Below are 20398 nucleotides of genomic sequence, written 5' to 3'. Positions count from 1 at the left end.
GTACAATATTCTATGGATCTTGAACTAGTTTTATCTCCAGCTGCAGATTTCTAGTTATCTTGGATGTGCTTGTGTTTTCTCCTTTGAAAAACCTTTTATCTGAAACCTTTAATGTAAAGATACATCTTAGGCTTCAAAATGAAGTCACATGCCCATCTGTTACATAATGTCTTAATGGGTTAGACATGGCAAAAGAGGATAAAGATGCCTAATCTCAAACTACTGAATAGATTTTTGGATCTGAAGCTTTTATCAGTTAACTTTAAGCTCCATCATAAAGTTCACAGTCTTGTATGCACACAAACCCACAGACAACTCCCTGAGGCATGCCAGGACAGCATTTCTTACCTTCTCACTTTTTACACTCATGTCATTAAAAAAGAAAGTGAAAACTATTAACTAGTTTTCACTAGTTAATAGTGAAAACTATTAACTAGCCAGACAAAAGAGTAAAAATCTGTGGTTAAATTAACTTCTCTTTATTAGCCTCTAATTGATGTATCTATTAGTCTCAAGATCCTAGGACCTGACATCCACATATGTGGACAACACATTTTGGGTTGTCTAGTCCACAATGCAAAGTTTTGCCCTATATGGGGCCTGATGTCTACATGTGAGGTTGTTATACTGCCACATAGTGGTAGTGGTAGAGTAGAACACATTACAGGTTAGAGTCAAGATGGCTGATAACACACCTCAAAATTCACATGGCAGCTTTTGATCCAAACTTTTCTCTGGTAAAAACTTTTATCAAAATGTATGGCTGATTTTTGTTCAGATATTTATAAAAGTGTTCAGTGTTTGTTGTTGTTGTACAATTTTACAACATTTAGTATCTGTAGAGATTTACCATGCTGCTAAACATGACGTACACATATGTGGACAGAAGGACTTCGTGCCATTAGTTTTGTTGTTGATGTCCACAAATGTGAGCAACGGGAATTAGTTTTGTTGAAAATGTTTTTGTGTTATCGTGAATAATATACACAAAATGTGAGAATGAAATTAAAAGGGTCTTAAAAGGCGTCAAATTTGATTTGGTGAAACCTGCAGAAATCCTGTAAACTATTCCATAGCTTCGCCTCCGCTCTGTGTCTTTGTCCTGATCCAGGATCAGGCTCCATATCACTCCATCTGGTGTTAACACCTGCGTTCGAGTCCCTGCTGAAGAGAAGCATGACACTACCACTGCCATGTTTCATGGTGGAAAAGAGTGTTAAGGGTGTTTGTTTTCATCCACATGGAGTCTTTGCATGTTTATCTTTGGTCTCATATTAAAAGAGTCACAGCTGCTAACAAGATGTTGCAATGTTTCTGATGATCCGATACAAACAGAGAACTGAGCCATGTATCTGCAGAATGGAGCTTTAATCCTTTACAAACAGCGTCTTCAAATGTCCTCATCAACCTGCGTTACACCATGATCCTCCTGGTGTTCATTTGCAGTATTTTGATTTGATCGCATTACACAGGGTTGATAAATATGTGCCAGTCTGCCAAGTATTTTGTGCACCACTCCCGCCCCCAGCCCTTTCCTCCAGTTTGTGTATTTTCTGAGTCGGTCAGCACTGCAAGTCGGAGCAGGCAAACAAACAAAGAAGAAAAAAAAAATAAAAATCATGTCAACAGGTCAAAGAGGTCAGGTCTGGATCAAATCTGTATCCCGCTAAAACTGACAAGTCCCAACAGCAGAGCTGTCAGTATGCCAGCTCTGGCCCCGCTGTCAGTCAGCATACATCGGCAGATATAGGCCACAACTGCAGGTCAGCATGTCGCCGCAAAGCCGATACTCCCACGGTTTGGACAGCTGCTCTGCGTTCAGCAAGCAAATTGTTTGAGGTTAGCTTCCAGGACTGGAAATGTTTGCCTTTCAGACTGCTGGGGATACCTCTGTATTGTAGCAAAGTACAGATTGAAAGCGCTGCTTTAAGTTTTTTTTTTTTTTTTTTTTAAATCACTTTTCAACATCTCAATATTGTGAACATTGAATTAGAATACTGAATAATTTAAAAGTTTTTTTTTTTTTTACATCTTTCTGAGTACTGTACAGAAAAAAGCATAAACATAAGAAGAGGAGCTAAGGTACAGTTTAGCAAAGCTCTTGTTGACCTGTGCCAAGATCTCGCATTGTAATTAGCTTTTTACAGCTGTCTTTCTCACCAGTGATGCAACTTTCACTAAGCTGCCTAAAAGCCTCTTCAGTGGAGTCCCAATTTGGGATCCATCAGCTCCTCTAAGAAGCTCCTTAGCCTTCAGGAAATTCACCTAATTGATGTTCTGAAAGGGAGAGAAGGTTATCAAAGGATCCCCCTTTTCAGATTGTTGTCTCCGCAGTTTGTAATTTAATTAGGAACTTGAGTGAAGGGAGAGGTCAAGTCGAGGCTTCAGACACCGAGAAAAATGTGCAAGAAAATCTCCAAGTCTAACTTAAACCATAAATTGACTGCAAAAACAAAACTCGGAAAGCTTTTACAGACTCTGGAGAGGTGTTGTACTGAGCTCCGTGGCTGAGTCATAAGAATCAGACACGTTCCTGACACTGTTCAGGGTTGCTTTGGTATGAATTTTATTTGCCTGTTTAGAGTGCTGGGGGAAAACGCAGCGCATCCCAGTTTTTCTTCTTCTTGTCTCTACCCAAATTTAACTTCAAACAATGTTGTATTCGTAGTACTCATAAGAAATAATGCAACCTTATAGATTTGTTTTTTTTTTTTTTCTTTCTATAATGAAACAATTAAGTGTTTTGGGCGTACGTTTGTTGACTACTTTGTTTGAAATAAACACTTTATTTATTCAGGCATGAAATATAATTAAGTTGACCAAGTTAAGTTAAACTTTCTTTAAGTTGACAATTCCAAACTCAAAGTGCCGTTTGTCTATCTCACAAGTTGAAAACACGTTTAAAAGAGAGGATTTGCTGATCCGAGTTGTTTTGGCTCTCACTTCAGGAATCCAGTTTGGTCCTTTGGATAGAAAGTCTGAGAACCCTGTTACAAACAGTCTGTGATATAAAACAGACCGTTTATAATGATATAAATGATTAAACTATAGCATAAACACATCCTGATTAATGCACATGCTGTTGGCTACTTTATGCAACAGTCTTCAAAGCATTCTCCAATGATCATAGGAGATTTAAATAATTAGACACAACTAATTGGTATTCTAGTTGACACTGTTCTTAATGTGTTATTGTAGCACATGTGGCAAAGATTCCCAGCTTGTTGACTTCCTTAGGAAATGGTTGTGATATGTATAGTTTTTATGCCAGTTCATAAAAATAAGGAATTAGAGAATTAATTTTTCTGAACATCTGAGGCCCAGTTTGGTTAAGGATCTCATAATTAAACAAGCTGGTGGACCTGAAGCTATTTGTCTCTAATTCTTGTCCATTTCTCACATCCTCTTCCTGCAGCGTTGCATGGCAGAGTCACTGTACACATGTATGTATGTGGAGCCATCAACCATGCTCACATTACTAAAAGCGTCATTGCAGGATGAAAATGTTTTTCTATGTGAATTTTTACTCGTATTGATCTACCAATAAATAAATGTACACATGTGTAAGGAGGCGGGGATTCCTTCAGGTTGGTGAACCGCAGTTTGTTTTGGAACCGATGACGACTCAGCAGGCGAGAAGTGAAGAAAGACATTATCTTGTTTTTACTGTATAATATCGTTCAAGTGAGTGAACTTTCAATCTTTCAAGTGGATTTCCTGTTTTAACTGGATAAGCTTCTCAGGGTGTTCCACCTGCTTCCTGATGAAATCCGAGTTTACAATGATTTTATGAATGAACATAGACATCCCCCACTTCTGCATTGTTTTTCTGGAATAGTGTGCAACATCCTTTTAAGTGCTGCACAACCTTAACGGATGTGTGATAAGACACATAAAAAAAATGAAAGGTTGATGCTGTCCAACTCACGACCTGCTCGGTTTTCCCTGTTTTCACAAGAACACATGATATTTGGCCATGCAGCCGAGAGAACTGAGCGTGCAAAGATTATTTTACATCTATTTAGGTATATATAAATGGAGCTGTATTGAGGGAGGAGTCTGATATTCCCTCATCCACCTGCTGATTCCACAATGATTAAAATATTCACAGGCATTGTGCTTGAATCCATGTATACGAACAATTGTATGCATATATTTTGTCCATGTGCAGTAGAGGTGGGCATTTATTGTATTGTTTGTTGTTTACTGTGAAACAATGTCTTATGAAAGGTTTAATTTATTGTAGTCACAATAAGTTTATTAATGGTAAATTAAAAAAACCTGACAGTATGATTGGAAATTTAATTTTTGCTTTTTTCTCCATTGTTCTATGAGAAAATCAGTAATTATTAATATATTCGAAAATGTGAATAAATTCAGTTGATGTGTGCAGATTAGTGATATAGATCACACTTTTTAAAGTAAGTGCTTTCCAAAATAAGCCTGATTCAAATGGGAACATTTGTCAAGAACTATGTTTTGTGGTGCTGTGAATGCTGTGGTTTGCAGTCACAACCATACAGTAAAATATAAGTTATAGAGTTTTTGTTATTGACTTTGGCGTACTTAAGAATTTAGTAGAAAATCCACGCTACTCTTTGTACGCGATTCGCCAGGTTTGCACACATTCAAGGTGATTGAAATGCTGTAAATTTTCCTCAACATTATGCTGTGTTTATTACACATGCTTATTGATAGTACTGGCGATAGACGTCTACACACAATCTGCGTGAAAGATTTATTTAGAATTACCTCTCGTCCTCTTTTCCACAGAGAACAGCCCTTCATTAGTCGTTTTATGTAGGAAAATTCAATTTGACTTCAAGCCTGCAGTGCATCCCACTGATATTCCACCTCTTCTCTCCACAGGTTACATTCAGAGCAGACGATGGAAAGCCGATGGCCATCTGCCAGGTCAACGTGGAGCCAACGCCCCACGTTGTGGACCAGACTTTCCGACTTTACCACCCTGAACTCTGTTTCCTTAAAAAGGCCATCCGCCTGCCGGCGTGGCAAGGCTCAACAGGTTGCTAGGCTTCTTTCAGACAACCTCCTGTCATCGATCTTTCCCTAAGCCACAACGCTCCTTTGTGCTGCACTGACTATATATATATATATATATATATATATATATATATATATATATATATATATATATATATATATATATATATATATATATATATATATATATATATCTACAGGAGATAAATGTGTTTTTTTAATTTCAGTCACAGAGGAATTTAATTTGCATTTTAGCGGTACCTGGGGAACCAAGGCAGGAGATGGAAATGAGAAGATTGAAAAGTCCATGATGATAATCTAATTTTTGGGACGTGTTCTTATAAATGATGATTAGATGCGCCATCTAACTGTGGCCTTTTCTTGTAAGCATTAACATTTTCTTTGTTTTCCTTGTTTGTGTGTCAACCAGCCGAAGACCCAAATTCCTGCTCTGATATTTCTGTGCACTGCAGTGACCCTAATATCGTCTGCCAGACGAGGATGCTGGTGAGACATCATTACTTTCCTGCATGTTTCTGTTCTGACCACAAGTAACCCACAGTAGCCTTTGCAGATTGCTACACTAGTGATTAAAGAGGTAGAAAGCCTTTTCTTGGAATTCCCCAGGCATGAGTTTTTATCTACCGCCATACTGGAGACATACATTTCATTGCTTTCTTAGTCATTTTACACCTCCTGTTTAACATATTTTTCTTAATTGCTGTTCTTGTTTAGGTTCCTGGAGAGCCTCAGGATGTGTACTTAAAAGTACCAGGGAGTCCCAGTCCACACATAAAGATGTTCTTTGTCATGGTTTTCACGTATGTATTGTTTGCCCAGGGAGGTTGTATACGGTGAATACACACACAGTTTAGCCTGAAGGCTTGTCCATTTTTAACTAATTGAAATGTTGATATAGGCTTGAACAAGTTTTTTCTCTAAGCGAGTGGCACCTCTTTTTGAGAGAGTGGACCTGAATTATGGATATTACAGAATCCATAATCTGTTCTACACTGAACCTCAATAAGACATATAATGTCTTGCAAAAGTATTGAACATCTTTTTTTTTTTGCATTTTCTCACATGAAAGCCACCTTGATGTATATTATTAGATTTTTTTTCTTGTGATGTTTGAGAAGGAAGAAATGGTTTTAAATATATATTTCTCCTTGACCTGTTCCTTTTTGCTCACTTTGCTGTTTATTTATTAATGTTTCCTTATAAACTTCTGAGGATTTCAGAGAACAGCTGACGTTCTCTGCTGTTCACACATTCAGTGTCTTCTGAAAGCAATCGATTTTGGAGTAACTAATTAGTCCTTGCATGGCCTTTTTTTCAAAGCTTAATTTAAAGAAATATATTATGTGTTCCATTTTCACCACTTCAGAATTATGTGCTATTTTATGTTGTATGCAACAGAAACATTTAAAGAAATATACATTGTTACAAATTGAAGGCATCTGGATGCAATTGCAAGGCATTCAGAGATTAGATCCTATTTTTTCCAAAATGATGTAACCAATGATACAGACTGTAGATGCCATTTTAAATGTAGAGGCATCATTTTGTACAGGAGCTACCAGCAGTTGTTCACAAACTTGCAGACAGTTTTTATTTCACTCTATAAGAGTGGCTCAGCTGGTAAAGCAAGCTAGTGGCAAAGTCCCCAGCATTTCCTTTCCATGCGCAGAAGTGTCCTTGGGTAAGACACTGAACCCCGAGTTGGTCCTAATGGCAGGTGCACACTTCTCATGCCAGCTTTCTCATCTGCCTCTGTGACTTTGTGAGAAAAAGAGGGAAAAGAGTGCCAATAAGTATAAATCCCTTGAAACACTTTAAACCACTACTTAAACTAAGTGCTTTTCATTTTCCATCAAAGCTGTACATATAGCTGAATGGAGAACGACAGTATTCGCGATATATGTCACGTCTAAGACGTCAAATATTAAAGTTATTATCCACTGCTTTCAGTAGTTAACACTGTGGTGTGACTTTGGAACAATTAAAAGAAAGTGTGACTGGAAAACCCCAAATGCTCTTCTGTGTGTGCATCTGTTCGCCATCTGAAGATATCACTTCATTTCATCAGCAGCTCCAAATGTTACTGATGTTCCACCAGCCCTTGAAAACTCACTCTGCCTTATTTCTATTGCAAATATCCCCAAAGGCTCCTCGAGTGCTGAGCAGAACCGAGTAGGTGACTACATTGCCTCCCACTCTCACATCCAGCTACGGCTCCTGAGACGTTGTTCCCTTTATCTCAGCTCTGATTGGCGATGATGTTTGTGCTTATTAAAATGCTCGCAGAGCTGTTGATCAGCTCTTATGATTTCCAACCTCAAGCTGCACCTGCCGCATCTCCGTGGGGGCCTTAATTTTTCTCGGCCGTGTGTGTTTCTTGTTTTTGTCTTTGTTGACAGTGACAAGTGGAAGGCGGCGCCCTCTCAGATCTGGCAGGTGTACGTGCATTTTCTGGAGCGGGTGGACGTCAGCTGCGTGACTGGCCAGAGAACCTGTCAGTCACTGGTTCTGAGGGGCAAACAGGCCGTTCGCAAGATCAAATGTTTCCTGTCACACCCCAAAGAAATTGAGGTAGACTGTTTTAATTTGTAAAGGAGTAAAGTGAATTTATTTTGTGTCTTGATTTTAGCTGATATAACAATGCATGTTGTGGGTGACTTGGCTTCTATTAACCCAAACTAAATTAAAGTGACAGTAAATTAATAAATTAGGTTTAGGAAAGTCGTAAATAGAGATTCTGATACTCAGTTTTGTGTTTTGTTATGATTTGACGCATTCAATGCATATTAAACAGACTAAAGGAGTTTTTAATTCAATATTTAGTGTAGTTCTTATCTTAGTGTTGCAACTAATTACAAAAACAATACATGATCACTGTCAGCATTCAGTTGTATTATTATTTCCCATTTTAATATTTACATAATAGGCCCCAAAGTGGTCATTTTGTGCTTATACTAACATCATATGAAAGAGCTGCTAAATCTGTATAAAGACGGCTGAAACTGGGGAGGCTGGTAAAACCGCAAATGACTGCAGTCAGAGCATGACTGCAGCGTGAAAAAGACTGGCACTCTGAAATCTTTAACTTTATTGGTGTGTAAATGTTTGTAAAGTGGTCTGAAGAGCTGTAAAAGCTAGCAATAAACTCCCTCCACAGCAAGCCTTTCTACCATGAACAAACATTAATTATTCATGAGCAAAGGCGTATTCGTGTTTGTACATGAAAGATTGAGAAAAGTCACGCATGATGATTTCAATAAAGCAGTAGTTTCTTATTTTAGTCCAAGAAAGCCCTGAAATTTGATGGTGAAATGTTTTAGGCTGTTTTTAACAGCTCTGATTAGACATTAGCACCATTAGCATCTCCAGCATCTACATATTGTTTTGAACTGTAAATGTTTCTACCTTGTGTCAACATTCCCCTGACATGTCCAAGCCTTACGTGGCAGACAGAAGTTAAACATTCAAAACAATAAAATGTTTTGGGGTTTGCTGTTGCTGTTTAACTGAGATTCTTACTGTCACACTTACACATTTGCTACTATACATTTTTTTACAAGGACTAAATAACAAAAATCTGCCTTTGACTTTAAAATAACTCCAAAGAAGGAGATATTTTAAAACATATTGGGTAAAAGCCAGCCATGTCTGGATCAGCGACTTCAGCCTGATATCTGGTCCAAGAATGACGATGTCTGCATCTTATCTCATACAGATATTTGAGCGGATTGTCCCCATCTCTTGTCTTGTGTATCATCAGGGCTCTATTCAGTATCCAAATTTTCCGTGAGCTTTCTAACCTTGATGTGTGTCTCCGTCATGTTTTGTTGCCAATTGGCGATCTGGTGGATACATAATATCTCCCTCTCTGCTCCAATGGATGGCAACAGCTCAATTATTGGGTACTCATGTTGCTCCTGCCATTATTGGCTGCATCATCCTGTCTGGAGAAGGTTTGTTGCTCTGGCTTTGCCATGTGCCAATTACTTGTCGAATAGGTTTTTTGTTCCCTCGGGTCTAATTTAGGAGTCATCTAATTAGCTTAGGATGTGACTTTTTGGACAAACTATCCAAAGCGCATTCATTTAAAACCACTAGAAATAGAATTTTCCATTTTGGAGAATGATTTTGCTCTGTTCAATGATATTTCTTTAAAGAAAATAAAGCAAATGTTTTGTCTAATGACATTTCATTTAGTCATTAGATTAAATGACTAATGAAATGAAGTGAACTAATTTGTCAGTATTTTGTACCTCACAACACAACTTGAATCCTAAAATAGTTAGAAAATAATATGCTCACTTGCTGAAGTTAATGCGCTCAGTTCAGCATTTTTATTCAATAATTGTTGGGCAAGATAAGTAGCTGAATCAATTTCTACACTATCAGTGTAAAATTATTTCACACAATGCATGTTGAAAAAGATGACAAGGAAGGATTAGAGTCTGCAGTTGCAGCAATTCAATACGCCATCTTAACAGGATAGTAGATCATTCCTGAAGTGAACTGCTGTTAAAAAGTTGTAAAGTTACAGTCGCACCTGCAGCAGATAATTTTCATGGCATTTTTATTTGTAAACTGAGAATAGTTGGAGGCTAAAGCTATAGTTTCTATAAAAACTACACGTAATTCTTGGATACTTTACCCTTTTTGTTGCATTTGCAAACTGTTCATGAGTGACAAAATTTGATTTTTTTAATATAAAAGTAAAAACTGATTTATACAGAAGTAACAATTAAAAAGACATTTAACATAAAATAACAGATATTCACACCCTTCAAGTCAGTACTCACCTGGATGCTGATTTACTGATGCTGATCCTGGTTTACTCAATTTTTCTTTGCAAAACTGTTCAAGCTATCAGGCTGCAACATATCAAGCACTGCCACAAATTATCTGTTATTTTGAGGTCGGGGCTTTGACTGGGCCACTCCAGAACCTCCGTCTTGTTGTTTTCAAACCATTTCTATGTAGCAGTTGCAAAGGGTTCTTCTGTCATTTTTTTCCCAAAAAGCCACATTTTGTTGATTGTGACTGATTTCTAAAAGCAACACAAGGGTAAAACATCCAAGAGAATGAGAACTTTTTTATAGATACTGTATTAGCAAGTCTGAGAGGGGCAAAGACGGAAGCTGTGGCCTAAAACAACTCTAATCTTAAAAACATCACAGTAGTTTGTACAAACACTATTTTACATATCTTTAAGCTGTCACTACATTTGCATTGGGCAGTCATTTACAGAGAAGCTGGTAATTATCTACATGGAAAATAGAAGTAGGAGGCTATGTGCCACCAATGGTCTTCCTTTGTGAAACGTGTGATTTTCTCTGGTGGAGAAAATGCAAATCGTTTCAGACAGTATTACAATAGCATTACAGCGTTTTGTTTTGTTTGTTTTTTTCTTGATTTTCACATTGACTTACTTTTCAATATTTTTCTGTACATCTTCCATTCTTTGTGTTGAAAACTGTTGGCCTACGACCTTCTACCTCCATTTTGTAGCAATCATTGGGATCTGGATAATTGTGAATTCTACTGCCAGCAAGATATTAACTGTTTCTACCATTATAACAGAATCTAAAGTCAAAAATAATTAAGTAAGTCTCTTTTTACTACTACTCCCACAGAAAGCACGACAGCCACTGGTCGATGGGAGACCTTGGTGATAGAAAACAACTTTTAGCAAAAGTTGAGTTCAGTTCAACTTGATTTCAAGTTGCAATAAACTAAATGTACTTGACTCAACAGTAATTAGGAAAAGTGGAAAACACAGTCACTAAAACATACACAGAAAAAGACCTCTGCTGGAGAGTTGTTTTACATTTTTTTTCAATTGGATCCAGTGCAAACTCGGTTTGCACTGGATCCAAATATGAGGTTATATAAACATTGGACCCAAAATTATGGGACTGCATTTAATTATATAAACTGTGATTTGCGACAGTTTACCTTGGAGAACAAAGTGTTGTGTCCCTCCTGCCACCTGCTCTCATAAGCTATTCTGTCACTGCATGTTATCCAAAGAACATTTTGCACACAAGCACCACTGGACCAACATTTCAGTTATTATGAGTTCTTAACACTTAGATGCATTGCTAAAAAACAAAATCTGAAAATGTCACAGGACCTCTAATTTCTGGATATCATTCCTCTTTATGTTTGCTGTCTGTGCCTCTGTGTTGATTGGGCAAAGCCAGCTGAAACCTTACATATCAAATGAGAAGCTGCAAGGGATTTTTTTTTTTTTTTTTTTTTTTTTTTTTTTGTTCCTAGTGCACATCCAAAAATTATTTTCTGCTAATTGTTGTTCGAGCAGCATAAAGCAGCATGGAGCGTAGGAATAACAGCGGTCTCCTTTGCAATAGCCCCTCGGTTCAGATTCAAGTCATTAACGAGACTGAAGTGTGCACTGACAGCGTGTCATTTCAATTTAGGTTTGTCTGCATTTTGCAATGATGTCAGATCTAAAAGAAAAAAAAAAGACTTTGTTATCTGAACACATGGAATTGTGCTCTGTGCACAGCATATTGCCCTTTATTTTCAATAGATGTTTTCTTCTTCATATCTGATAGCTGGAGCAGCCAGACAGTGCTTCTCAGTCAGAGTTATTTCATAATACTCACCCATATTCAAAGAAGGGGATGACGGACTGTCACGGTTCTCCTGCGCGCTTCACTGTGCGACCCAAACATGTTTACCCTGTAGAAATAGGGTACCGTCTGAGAAAGTGACAGATGTATTTTTCAAAGAGTTCACCGTATGCATCAGTGGCAGCTTTGATCTGGCTCTCAGCAGGTTTGGCTGACTGAGGAATGCACTGAAGGAGTCTTACAAAACAGGATAAAGCTCAGCTTCAGAGAATAGCTTTGCTTTTCTCTGAGCAGATTGAAAAACAGCTGCACAGTAGAGCTCAATCTCGCATCCTTGTGTATGTCACTTTTTCCTCCTCTGCTGTCTCTGGATTCATTGTCTGTTCCCTTCTCTTTACCTTTTTCACCACATCTTACTTTTCTCTGGCCCACTCTCAGTAAACAGGACACCTTCTTTATTTCTCTCTGACTCTTTTAAACTCCCCGTCTTATTAGCCCCGTCCCTTTCCACCCCTTCGTCTTTGTCCTGTCACGCTCTTTCTGCCACTTGTTCAATGGCTCTGCTTGCCTTCATTGTGTTGTCGCCGTTCTCATAACCTAATCACCAGCATCTCATCACCTTGCTGCCAGGTCCAATCAACCTTTCCCGCCCTCACCTCCTCTGCAGGTGGACCCGGCCGGTGTGTTTGTTTTGCCTCCCGCCGCTGTGCAGGAGCTCCAGCTGAGGGTTCAGCCATGGCAGGCTGGCAGCCGCTTCCTGTATGTGAACGCTGTGGACATGGATCAGAAAAGGCTGGTGGCCGCCTGGCTCCTGTGTCTCCGTGTCCACCGTCCTGTCCTGTCAAAGGTGAGAGGATCGTTCTCTGAACTTCTCTGAAAAGAAATTCTGTGTCTAGATTTTCTTTTTTTCTTTTATATAAAAGTTTTGAGAAATGTTGAGGACCGAAATTGTTGTTGGTCAAATGTGGCAGCTAAAGATAAACAAAAAAATTCAAAATTACAAGAAATAAAGGCTTGAAATAATGTGCTTCACTCTATGTGTAATGGATCTACACAGTTATAGCATTTTCTAACTGTGTAAATTTTTTAAAAGCCTGGCTGCTATGCAGCGGGGGGATGGGCTTCTCTCTCACCCCTCTTTGCTTCTATTCCAGTGTAAGTTTTGTTTGCATTTAATTATCTTAATTTTATATTCCATATATGTTTTCAACATTGTCATCCATTTACTTTGACACCACTGATTACTGACTACCTACAGCACAGGTTGTCTGCGCATCCTTAAAATGTCTTAAATTAGTGTCTAAAATAAAGGTCTTAAAATGTCTTAAATTCATTAAAAAAAATCTTAGTTGGTCTTTAACTTGTTAATCATAATCATAATGCAAACATCTTCATTGCATTCTGAGACTCAAGGCAGTGGAAGCCACCAATCTGCTAATATAGCTAATATAGCTTGCAAGCTATTTTTTTTTTTTTTTTTTTTTTTTTACTTTTTTTATGTCTATTATGAATATGTGAAAATTTATCGGCAGCTGGCTGGATGATGTTCTTTTTTGTCAATGACCAACTTCTGCTGCCAACACAGGCGAGGCTGAGTAGAAAAACTTTTCCGCTGGAACTGTGGCTGTGAAGAGCGATATGCGCTGTGAGAAGCAGAAAGCCAGATTCAGAGTTTTTCCTGCAGTTGATTGTAATGCAGCAAGTTCCCCCAACCATCCCTCATAGCTGCAGTTTTAATTTAATAGAATTCAAGATAGCATTTTATTTTAAAATCTTAAGTTTGATTTGGTGCAACCTTCAGATATGCTGTGTTAGTTTTCTTTCCTATTTTCTCAGATATTAAATTAATGCCAAAAAGTCATTTCCAGATTTATTTGTAACCCGTGAACCATGTTGTGACTTTTGATCGTTGCTCTTTCTTCGTAATTTCAAATGTACATTTAGGAACTCAAACTATTTCTTGTGCAGTTCACATTTTTCCAGGGGTTACTGCTGTTCCTTGTGTTTTATTTTTATTTTTTGACACTATAGCTAACCATACTTTGCAAAACAAGTCGGTGACAAGCAAGTGCGCCATAAACCGTTTGCGTGTGGGTGTGTGCAGGCATTCGAAGTGTCCGTCCCAGCTGGTAATGGGCGTGGCAGCTCCAGAAAAATTACCTACACCAACCCTTACACCAGCACACAGACGTTCCTGCTCCGCTCCGACCATCCCGACCTGCTCCAGTTCAGAGAGGATAAGTTCCAGGTGAGATAAGGCAGGAGGCATTACAGTTCTCTCCGCTTCATTAAGACTCAAATCAATACTTTGATTAACGCCTTGACCAAAGCTCATCAGGTGTCCTCCACAGATGGTTTCTCTAGATTATAGGATTAATCTTGTTAACACGGTGTGAATAATTTCTGTGTTGATGATGATCCGTGACATGCGTGCGCAGAAAGTGAAACATCAATCCTTTTTTCCCCACCAGACGTCGAGTCATTACAATTTGTGACAAACTCTTGATTAATATAAACTGTAACAGAGGCGAGTCTGAGCCGTAGAAGAGCTAAAAGTGACGGTTTATTGGAGCCTCGAACTGGAATCACCTTTTTACTCACAACCCGGCTCTCATTCAACACTGCTGATTGTATTTTATCTATCTGCACAAAACTAATCTTGTTAAAACCTGGAGAAAGGTCTAGCCAACATATTGATTATTCATAAACGAATAATTCTTTAACATTCACTGCTAATAAATAAAACAGCAGCCCCCACACCTATTGACACCCTGGGAAAGATGTGTAATCAGCCTTAAAATAAATGAATCTTTTCTTGCAGAAGTGGTAATATCGCTGCTGGTAAAATAAGGAATCCAAGCTTTGGTTTGAGTATATTGATTTAGGTAGGAGGGGGAAATTCATTATAAAACCTAATAGTTTTCTCTAGTTCTCCAGTGCCGCACTTTTTGGAATTTCAACAGTTTTATTCTTTTTAAAAGGACAGAAAAGTTAATCCAGTGTCCTGGGTCCTCGAGAAGACGACATCTCTATCTTTAGCTTACCACAGATTTTTTTTTTAACAGGACTTAGATCTGATCATTGAGATGGCTTTGAACGAAGGTTCATTTTGTCTTTGATAAACCACTTCTATTCATTTTGTTGGGTACTTATTTTGGTTTTATAGGCAGAATAATAACACTTTTTCTTGGTTTAAAGCAACAGGCAACAATACTTTTATTTGAAACATTGATAAGGTTCTCAGTTGCTTCAAAAGTGCAGAATGCTCATAGTATCACAAGATTATTCCCCATAGCTAATAAATAGTATGGCGAATTTTTTATCTTTTGTTCCAGTTAAAGTAGAAATTAGCCACCAGCATAGGTCTACGTTTGTACTGGAGGACAGGAACAAATTTTCTGTGTTCATTCCCAAAACAACCAATAGGCATTTATGCTTTATCTAATGGTTGTTTATCCTTGTTGTGAAACTGTTGTATCATCTTTTCCCCTCACTCTTCGGTCTTCTTCCTGTTTCAATTGATTCAAACTTTTAAAATATGTGTAGCCATGTTGATATGAAGATCATCTTACATCTGTACGACTTGAATGATGTGATATCGTTTTCATTTTGTAGAGTGACATTTCACATCAAAGTATATTTTTAAATGCTCTGGTCTACTTCAAATGTGAAGTATAAAATATTGTATGAATATTAGTAGTAGACACCCTTATACTTGTCACACATCTTTAAAAGGAATACCATTAATCTCAGAGAGTCTTGCCGATGTGTACATTTGTCTTTGGCAGTGAATAAGATTGCATTGATTTCAACACATTTGTTTTTTGGGCCTCAGCTGCGACGAGTGTTGCGCTTGTTTGTTTTCAGATCAGATGGAGGGGAATAGTACAAAGCAGTTCTTTACGTTGCTTTGTTGTCGTGTGGTCGGCTGCAGCCTCTCCTGCTGATTTATTCCCTCATCGAAATAAAAAAAAAAAAAAAACACATTTAGGTTGCTGCCGTCATTTCCTTATCATTTGCTTAGGTTTGACAAAATAGCAAAACAAGCGAGACAAACACAATATGTGAGACGCAATAGGAGCCAGTTTGCACATAAACATTGAAGGAGCCTTGCTGTGTTTGGCCCGAAGACGGTGCATCATTATAAATGAGGTGGGCAGAGTGAAAAGCAGCCTCTGTTTTTCCCACCTTCCTGGTGAATCTCCAGGTGTCTCATGAAGGATCTGCTGTCCCTGTTGCCTCAAGCAAGCGAGAAGGTTGTCTTTTCTGTTTTATATAACAGCTTCAGAAAAACGGTAAATCACATAAAGGTTTAAGGAAAGTAATTGCTCTGTAAATTTCACATTTTGATTATTTTTATTTCCCCCCCCGATGTTATGTAAACGAAAAACGGATAATGGCTGATAGAAATACCGTGAGAATATAAACAAAAAGATTAATTTATGACCTTGTGGGCTATGAGCCCCGACAACAAAAACATCAGCACTTTCTCTCTTTAATTAGTGAGAACAATGAAAATTGCAGGCTGTGTGGACAAAACTGGTAATTTATACAAAAAGAGGTGAGGACGGCAGTGTCAGGGAGTTACAACAACAGAGGAGCGATACTTCTTTCTCTCCTTTCAGACGTTGTTCGTGAAATTAAATTGGAAAGCTGTTGGAAAAAGCAGTTCAGCTGTTTTTTGTAATAGAAACTGTTAATTTAATGTACATAAAGCTGCGTCTGTGCAGCATCGTGTCCCATTTAACAAATTTTAAACCTTATCCCGACCTTTTATATAAACTGATTTTTTTTTTGTGTGTGTTACTATTTCATTCAAGAGGATGGTCTCAGCTCAGTATATAACATGCAGCCTGTATATTCTGGCCAGTTTTTCCTTATTGGGCTCTCTGGGTCTTATTTGCTTCACAGCGTTGGTAAATTCACAGCCACAGATTCATGGCATCGAGCTCAAAGCTTCTGTCTTTATCGAACACAGATATACTGGAACAGACCTCTGTAATAATATAAACAGAGCTGTATGAAACCAATTGGAATGCCTCATTATAAAGAGAAATCCCAAGCTAAACCAGTGTGCTCATTTACAAGCTTTTCTTCTAAGGCAAAAATAAAAAATCAGCAAACTGTACATACACAATTCTGGTTTGAAGTTTACACACTGTACATCCAGCATTAATATTATATTGTTAGGATTTAAGAAACTCAGTTGAACAGTTTTTTTTTTTTTTTGGGTTCACAAGTCTCAATTTATTGTGGCTTTTCTCTTCATGCTGTGTCAAAACTATACACACTGTGCAAACACAACCTCCAAGTAATTTCTGTATAAATGTCCCATGCAGATAACCCATGTGCTTTTTGTGGACACCTTTTTTTTATTTATTTATTTCTTTTCTCCTGATCCAAGTCATCTTGGCTTTTTGCGATACGGAGTCCTAATCTGACAGTTAAACTTTAATAAAATCAATATAACATGTACGCACAAAGCCTCAGTAGCTTTAAAGTGCAGTGGCATAACACTACGTTTTATCACTGTTGCGTTTTGCTCACCGGCGTTTATAAATGCTGCAGGTTCTCTACCTGTCAGTGACGGGCGTCTCAGCTGGTGTTTGCAGAGGATAACTTTAGTACGCCATTCCAACATGCGATTAGCTTTGTTACGAAAGCAGCTACAGCCTTCTGAGAGCGCTTCACCTAACAAGGCCATCACTTTTTCATTTGTTTCTGAGGATCTGTCTGACTCGACACATACGGTTCGGTTTTTGCTGAAGAGCTTAACAGATATGACTTGTTTATTGTTTGAGTTGTAACACATTTGAATTCAGTTCCAGTTAAGCGATGATAAAGGGTGAAGTACACTGAATCTGATCTGATGATTCAAATTGATTCAGGACATCAACATATACTGACCCATTCGATAAATCAGCATATTGCTGGCAAGCCCACTTATTTCAGGAACTTTATCACTAAGTGAAACATTACATAGACGAATCAGACCCAGATGGGTTTTTGGAAGCCATTAGTGTTTAATTATGATTTTCCACTTACAAAAAACATGACATGTAAAATTAGAATATTAAACCAATAAAAATGCATTTTATATTACAGAAATGTGAGTAAATGGAAAAATATATTTAATATCTGCTTAAAGGTTGTTATCTTCGAAAGGTACTTTTAATCTGACCAACTTGCCTTATCTGCAATCATATTTTATGGAATGTGATTGCATACAGACTTACTGATACAGAGCTTATGTTGTTTAAAACAAAAAAAAGAACCGGACAGTAAAGGGGATGCATTTGTTTTGTTCACTGTGTTCAGATTGGCGGTGGAGAGAGTTACACGATCGGATTGCGATTCGCTCCCAGCCAGAGTTCGGGCTCTGCAGAGATCCTGGTTTACGTCAACAACTCCGAGGAGAAAACCGAGGAAACGTTCTGCGTCAAAGTCAACTATTCTTGAGCATCGGTCTGAAAATGCTGCTTGTATTTGAGTAATATTTTATCACTCGGTCTAGTTTTATAAAACATTTGTTGATGCATTTTTTTTGTATTACTTGTGTGATTTTGTACAATTGCGGCCGTACTAATAATACAAAATGAAAAAATGAAATAAAATTACAAGAATAAAATTAGAATATTACGAGAGTAAACTCGTACAAGGCATAATATTATGAGAATAAAGTAGAATTAATACAATAAGAAAGTTGTACTAATATGAGAATATTCATAATTTTACCTACTTGTTATTTAACCTTTATTTCAACATTTTTGCTTTATCCTTGTACAACTTTATTCACGTAATATCATGACTTTATTCTTGTCATTTTATTTTTATTTTCTTAGCATAGCCCTAATTATCTGTTGCAGTTTTGTACTTTGTAAATAATAAATGTAAACCGTTGACTCAATTAGTTTGTTTCAAAAACAGCAAAAGATTAACCCTATCATAAACCCAGACAGCACCACGCTCACAGTTTCCTGTAGCGGTTGAGGCCGATTCCCAGTTCCCATCCACGGACATGTCCGGCAAATGTTTGACAGTTCAAACCAGCCGAATGCAACATCAGGGCGAAAGCAGTAACATTTCATTCGCTCCAATTACCCAGTGAGCCCACTTGAATGCCACTTGACGGTTGGGTTTTCATCTAGGACAAGCTGGCGCTTCGACCTTCACGTCTCCCCACTTTTTTAAACAACTTATTCTCATCGCTGGTGTTATTAGAAACCCCGCTGTAATGAGGTATGATTTTATTTAGCAAGGCGCACATCTCTACACAGCGCCCTCATTAACACAAGCACCCTTTTAAGCCCTCCACGCTCTCCCGCTGCTTGCTGCGCTCTGTGTTTCCCTGTTTGAGGAGCTGGGAGACAGAGAAAGAGAAGGCCATGCATATTGTGTTATATAACTCAGAGTTACACAATTCCTCCTCCTCACCCGCTACCGCCGCCGCCCCCCACGCTCTCCCTCCCCTGCTCGCTTTCAGTCTCATTAGAATGCAGGCTGCAAAATAAGCCTCAGCACAGCAGCAGAGACAAATAAAACAAAGACGGTCACTAAGCCGGGTTCATCGTATGGATGCCTTATTGTCTTTAGATGTTTCGAGTCAACGTGAAAATAGGCAGATAAAGTTTTGTTTACTTTGTCGTCTACACTTTGGAACATCCTGTCGCAATGTTCACAACGTTCTGGCCAGTTGTGCTGATCTTCATGTAAAGTCTTGACACTTTATGTGCAGGTTATTTACTGCCCCTGTTCACGACGTTCCTGACGCCAATCGCTTCTTGCATAACCCCAAACGTTGTGCTTCTCAACAACAATATGTGTAAATTAAATCAGCTTCCTTTAAGATGCATGCAAAAAAAAAAAAATACACTTTCTCTTAGTCATATTCTTGGACAAATGTAATAAAACTCAAAACCTCTAGAGGCTCACATAGATGGACCCTTCAACATAACAGTTGTGTACTTCAATATTATTCTATCAGTGATGACAAACGTTTTTATTAAGTGTGTTACCAAATTACATCAATTACAAAGACGTTAAAAAATGTTTAATTTTAAGAAGTATTTATCGAATGCAGACAGCAATTTATTAATATTTTAAGTGTATTTTGGGGTTTTGTTGGTACATTCTGACACAACCAGCCCTTTGAGAACATTAATGATCTTGATATGGCTTAACAAGAAAATGAGTTTGACGCCTCATCAAATATCAGTACATGACTTCAAAACCTGTTTTTGGCAGGTTTTGAAACGACATACGTTTAACCTAAAGTACACAAAATCTCCAACAGATTCAGCAGTCATTTATTAAACATTCATCAAATGGAAAAAAATGTGTCTGAATAATTGAGTCCATCTTTCTGTACATTTCATAAACTGAGAGCCAGATGTTTGTCTCATTTTTACAGTTTAGCTCTTGAGATTTCCAAAAGGCTGCCATCTTCTCCTAACCCAGAATGTTCCAAACCACAGACATGTAGAACACAGGTGTTTACATTTCACTACTGTGAAAATGGCAAACCTCTGCGTTTAATTTTACTCAACAGCGTCATCTGCCTTACAGAACACAGGTGTGTGTAAGTCTTCTACATGGCGAAATCGCTAAGTGGAAAAGGAATGGGCGGTGGGGGGGAGGTTTGTGTTTCTGCCTGATGGATACTGTTCATAACATCTGCATCACTGAAACTGAAGTTCTGTCTGACAAAGGACTGTCAAATGATCATATTGTAAGTCTTGTTCCACTGCTTCTGTGTACAGGACATTTTCAGCTCCCCCCTCTTC

At 38.0% G+C, this 20398-nt stretch overlaps 1 protein-coding gene across 1 annotated transcript in view; it reads left to right on the top strand.

The window, feature by feature from the left end:
* The window catches only part of nphp4 (nephronophthisis 4), a 169812-nt gene extending 149862 nt beyond the window's left edge, over positions 1-19950 (top strand). The window contains exons 23-29 of the mRNA XM_088007009.1: positions 4870-5026; positions 5435-5511; positions 5740-5825; positions 7425-7596; positions 12283-12462; positions 13720-13863; positions 17934-19950. Coding sequence (XP_087863135.1) covers positions 4870-5026; positions 5435-5511; positions 5740-5825; positions 7425-7596; positions 12283-12462; positions 13720-13863; positions 17934-18074 — 957 coding nt within the window. The 3' untranslated portion in view covers positions 18075-19950. The remainder of the gene's footprint in view (positions 1-4869; positions 5027-5434; positions 5512-5739; positions 5826-7424; positions 7597-12282; positions 12463-13719; positions 13864-17933) is intronic.
* Positions 19951-20398: the final 448 nt, after the last annotated feature.

Source organism: Poecilia mexicana, unplaced genomic scaffold (assembly GCF_051168715.1).
Source record: "Poecilia mexicana isolate PSO_F unplaced genomic scaffold, ASM5116871v1 scaffold_7, whole genome shotgun sequence".
Lineage (NCBI taxonomy): Eukaryota > Metazoa > Chordata > Actinopteri > Cyprinodontiformes > Poeciliidae > Poecilia > Poecilia mexicana.
This window is presented reverse-complemented; position numbering and strand designations above follow the sequence as displayed.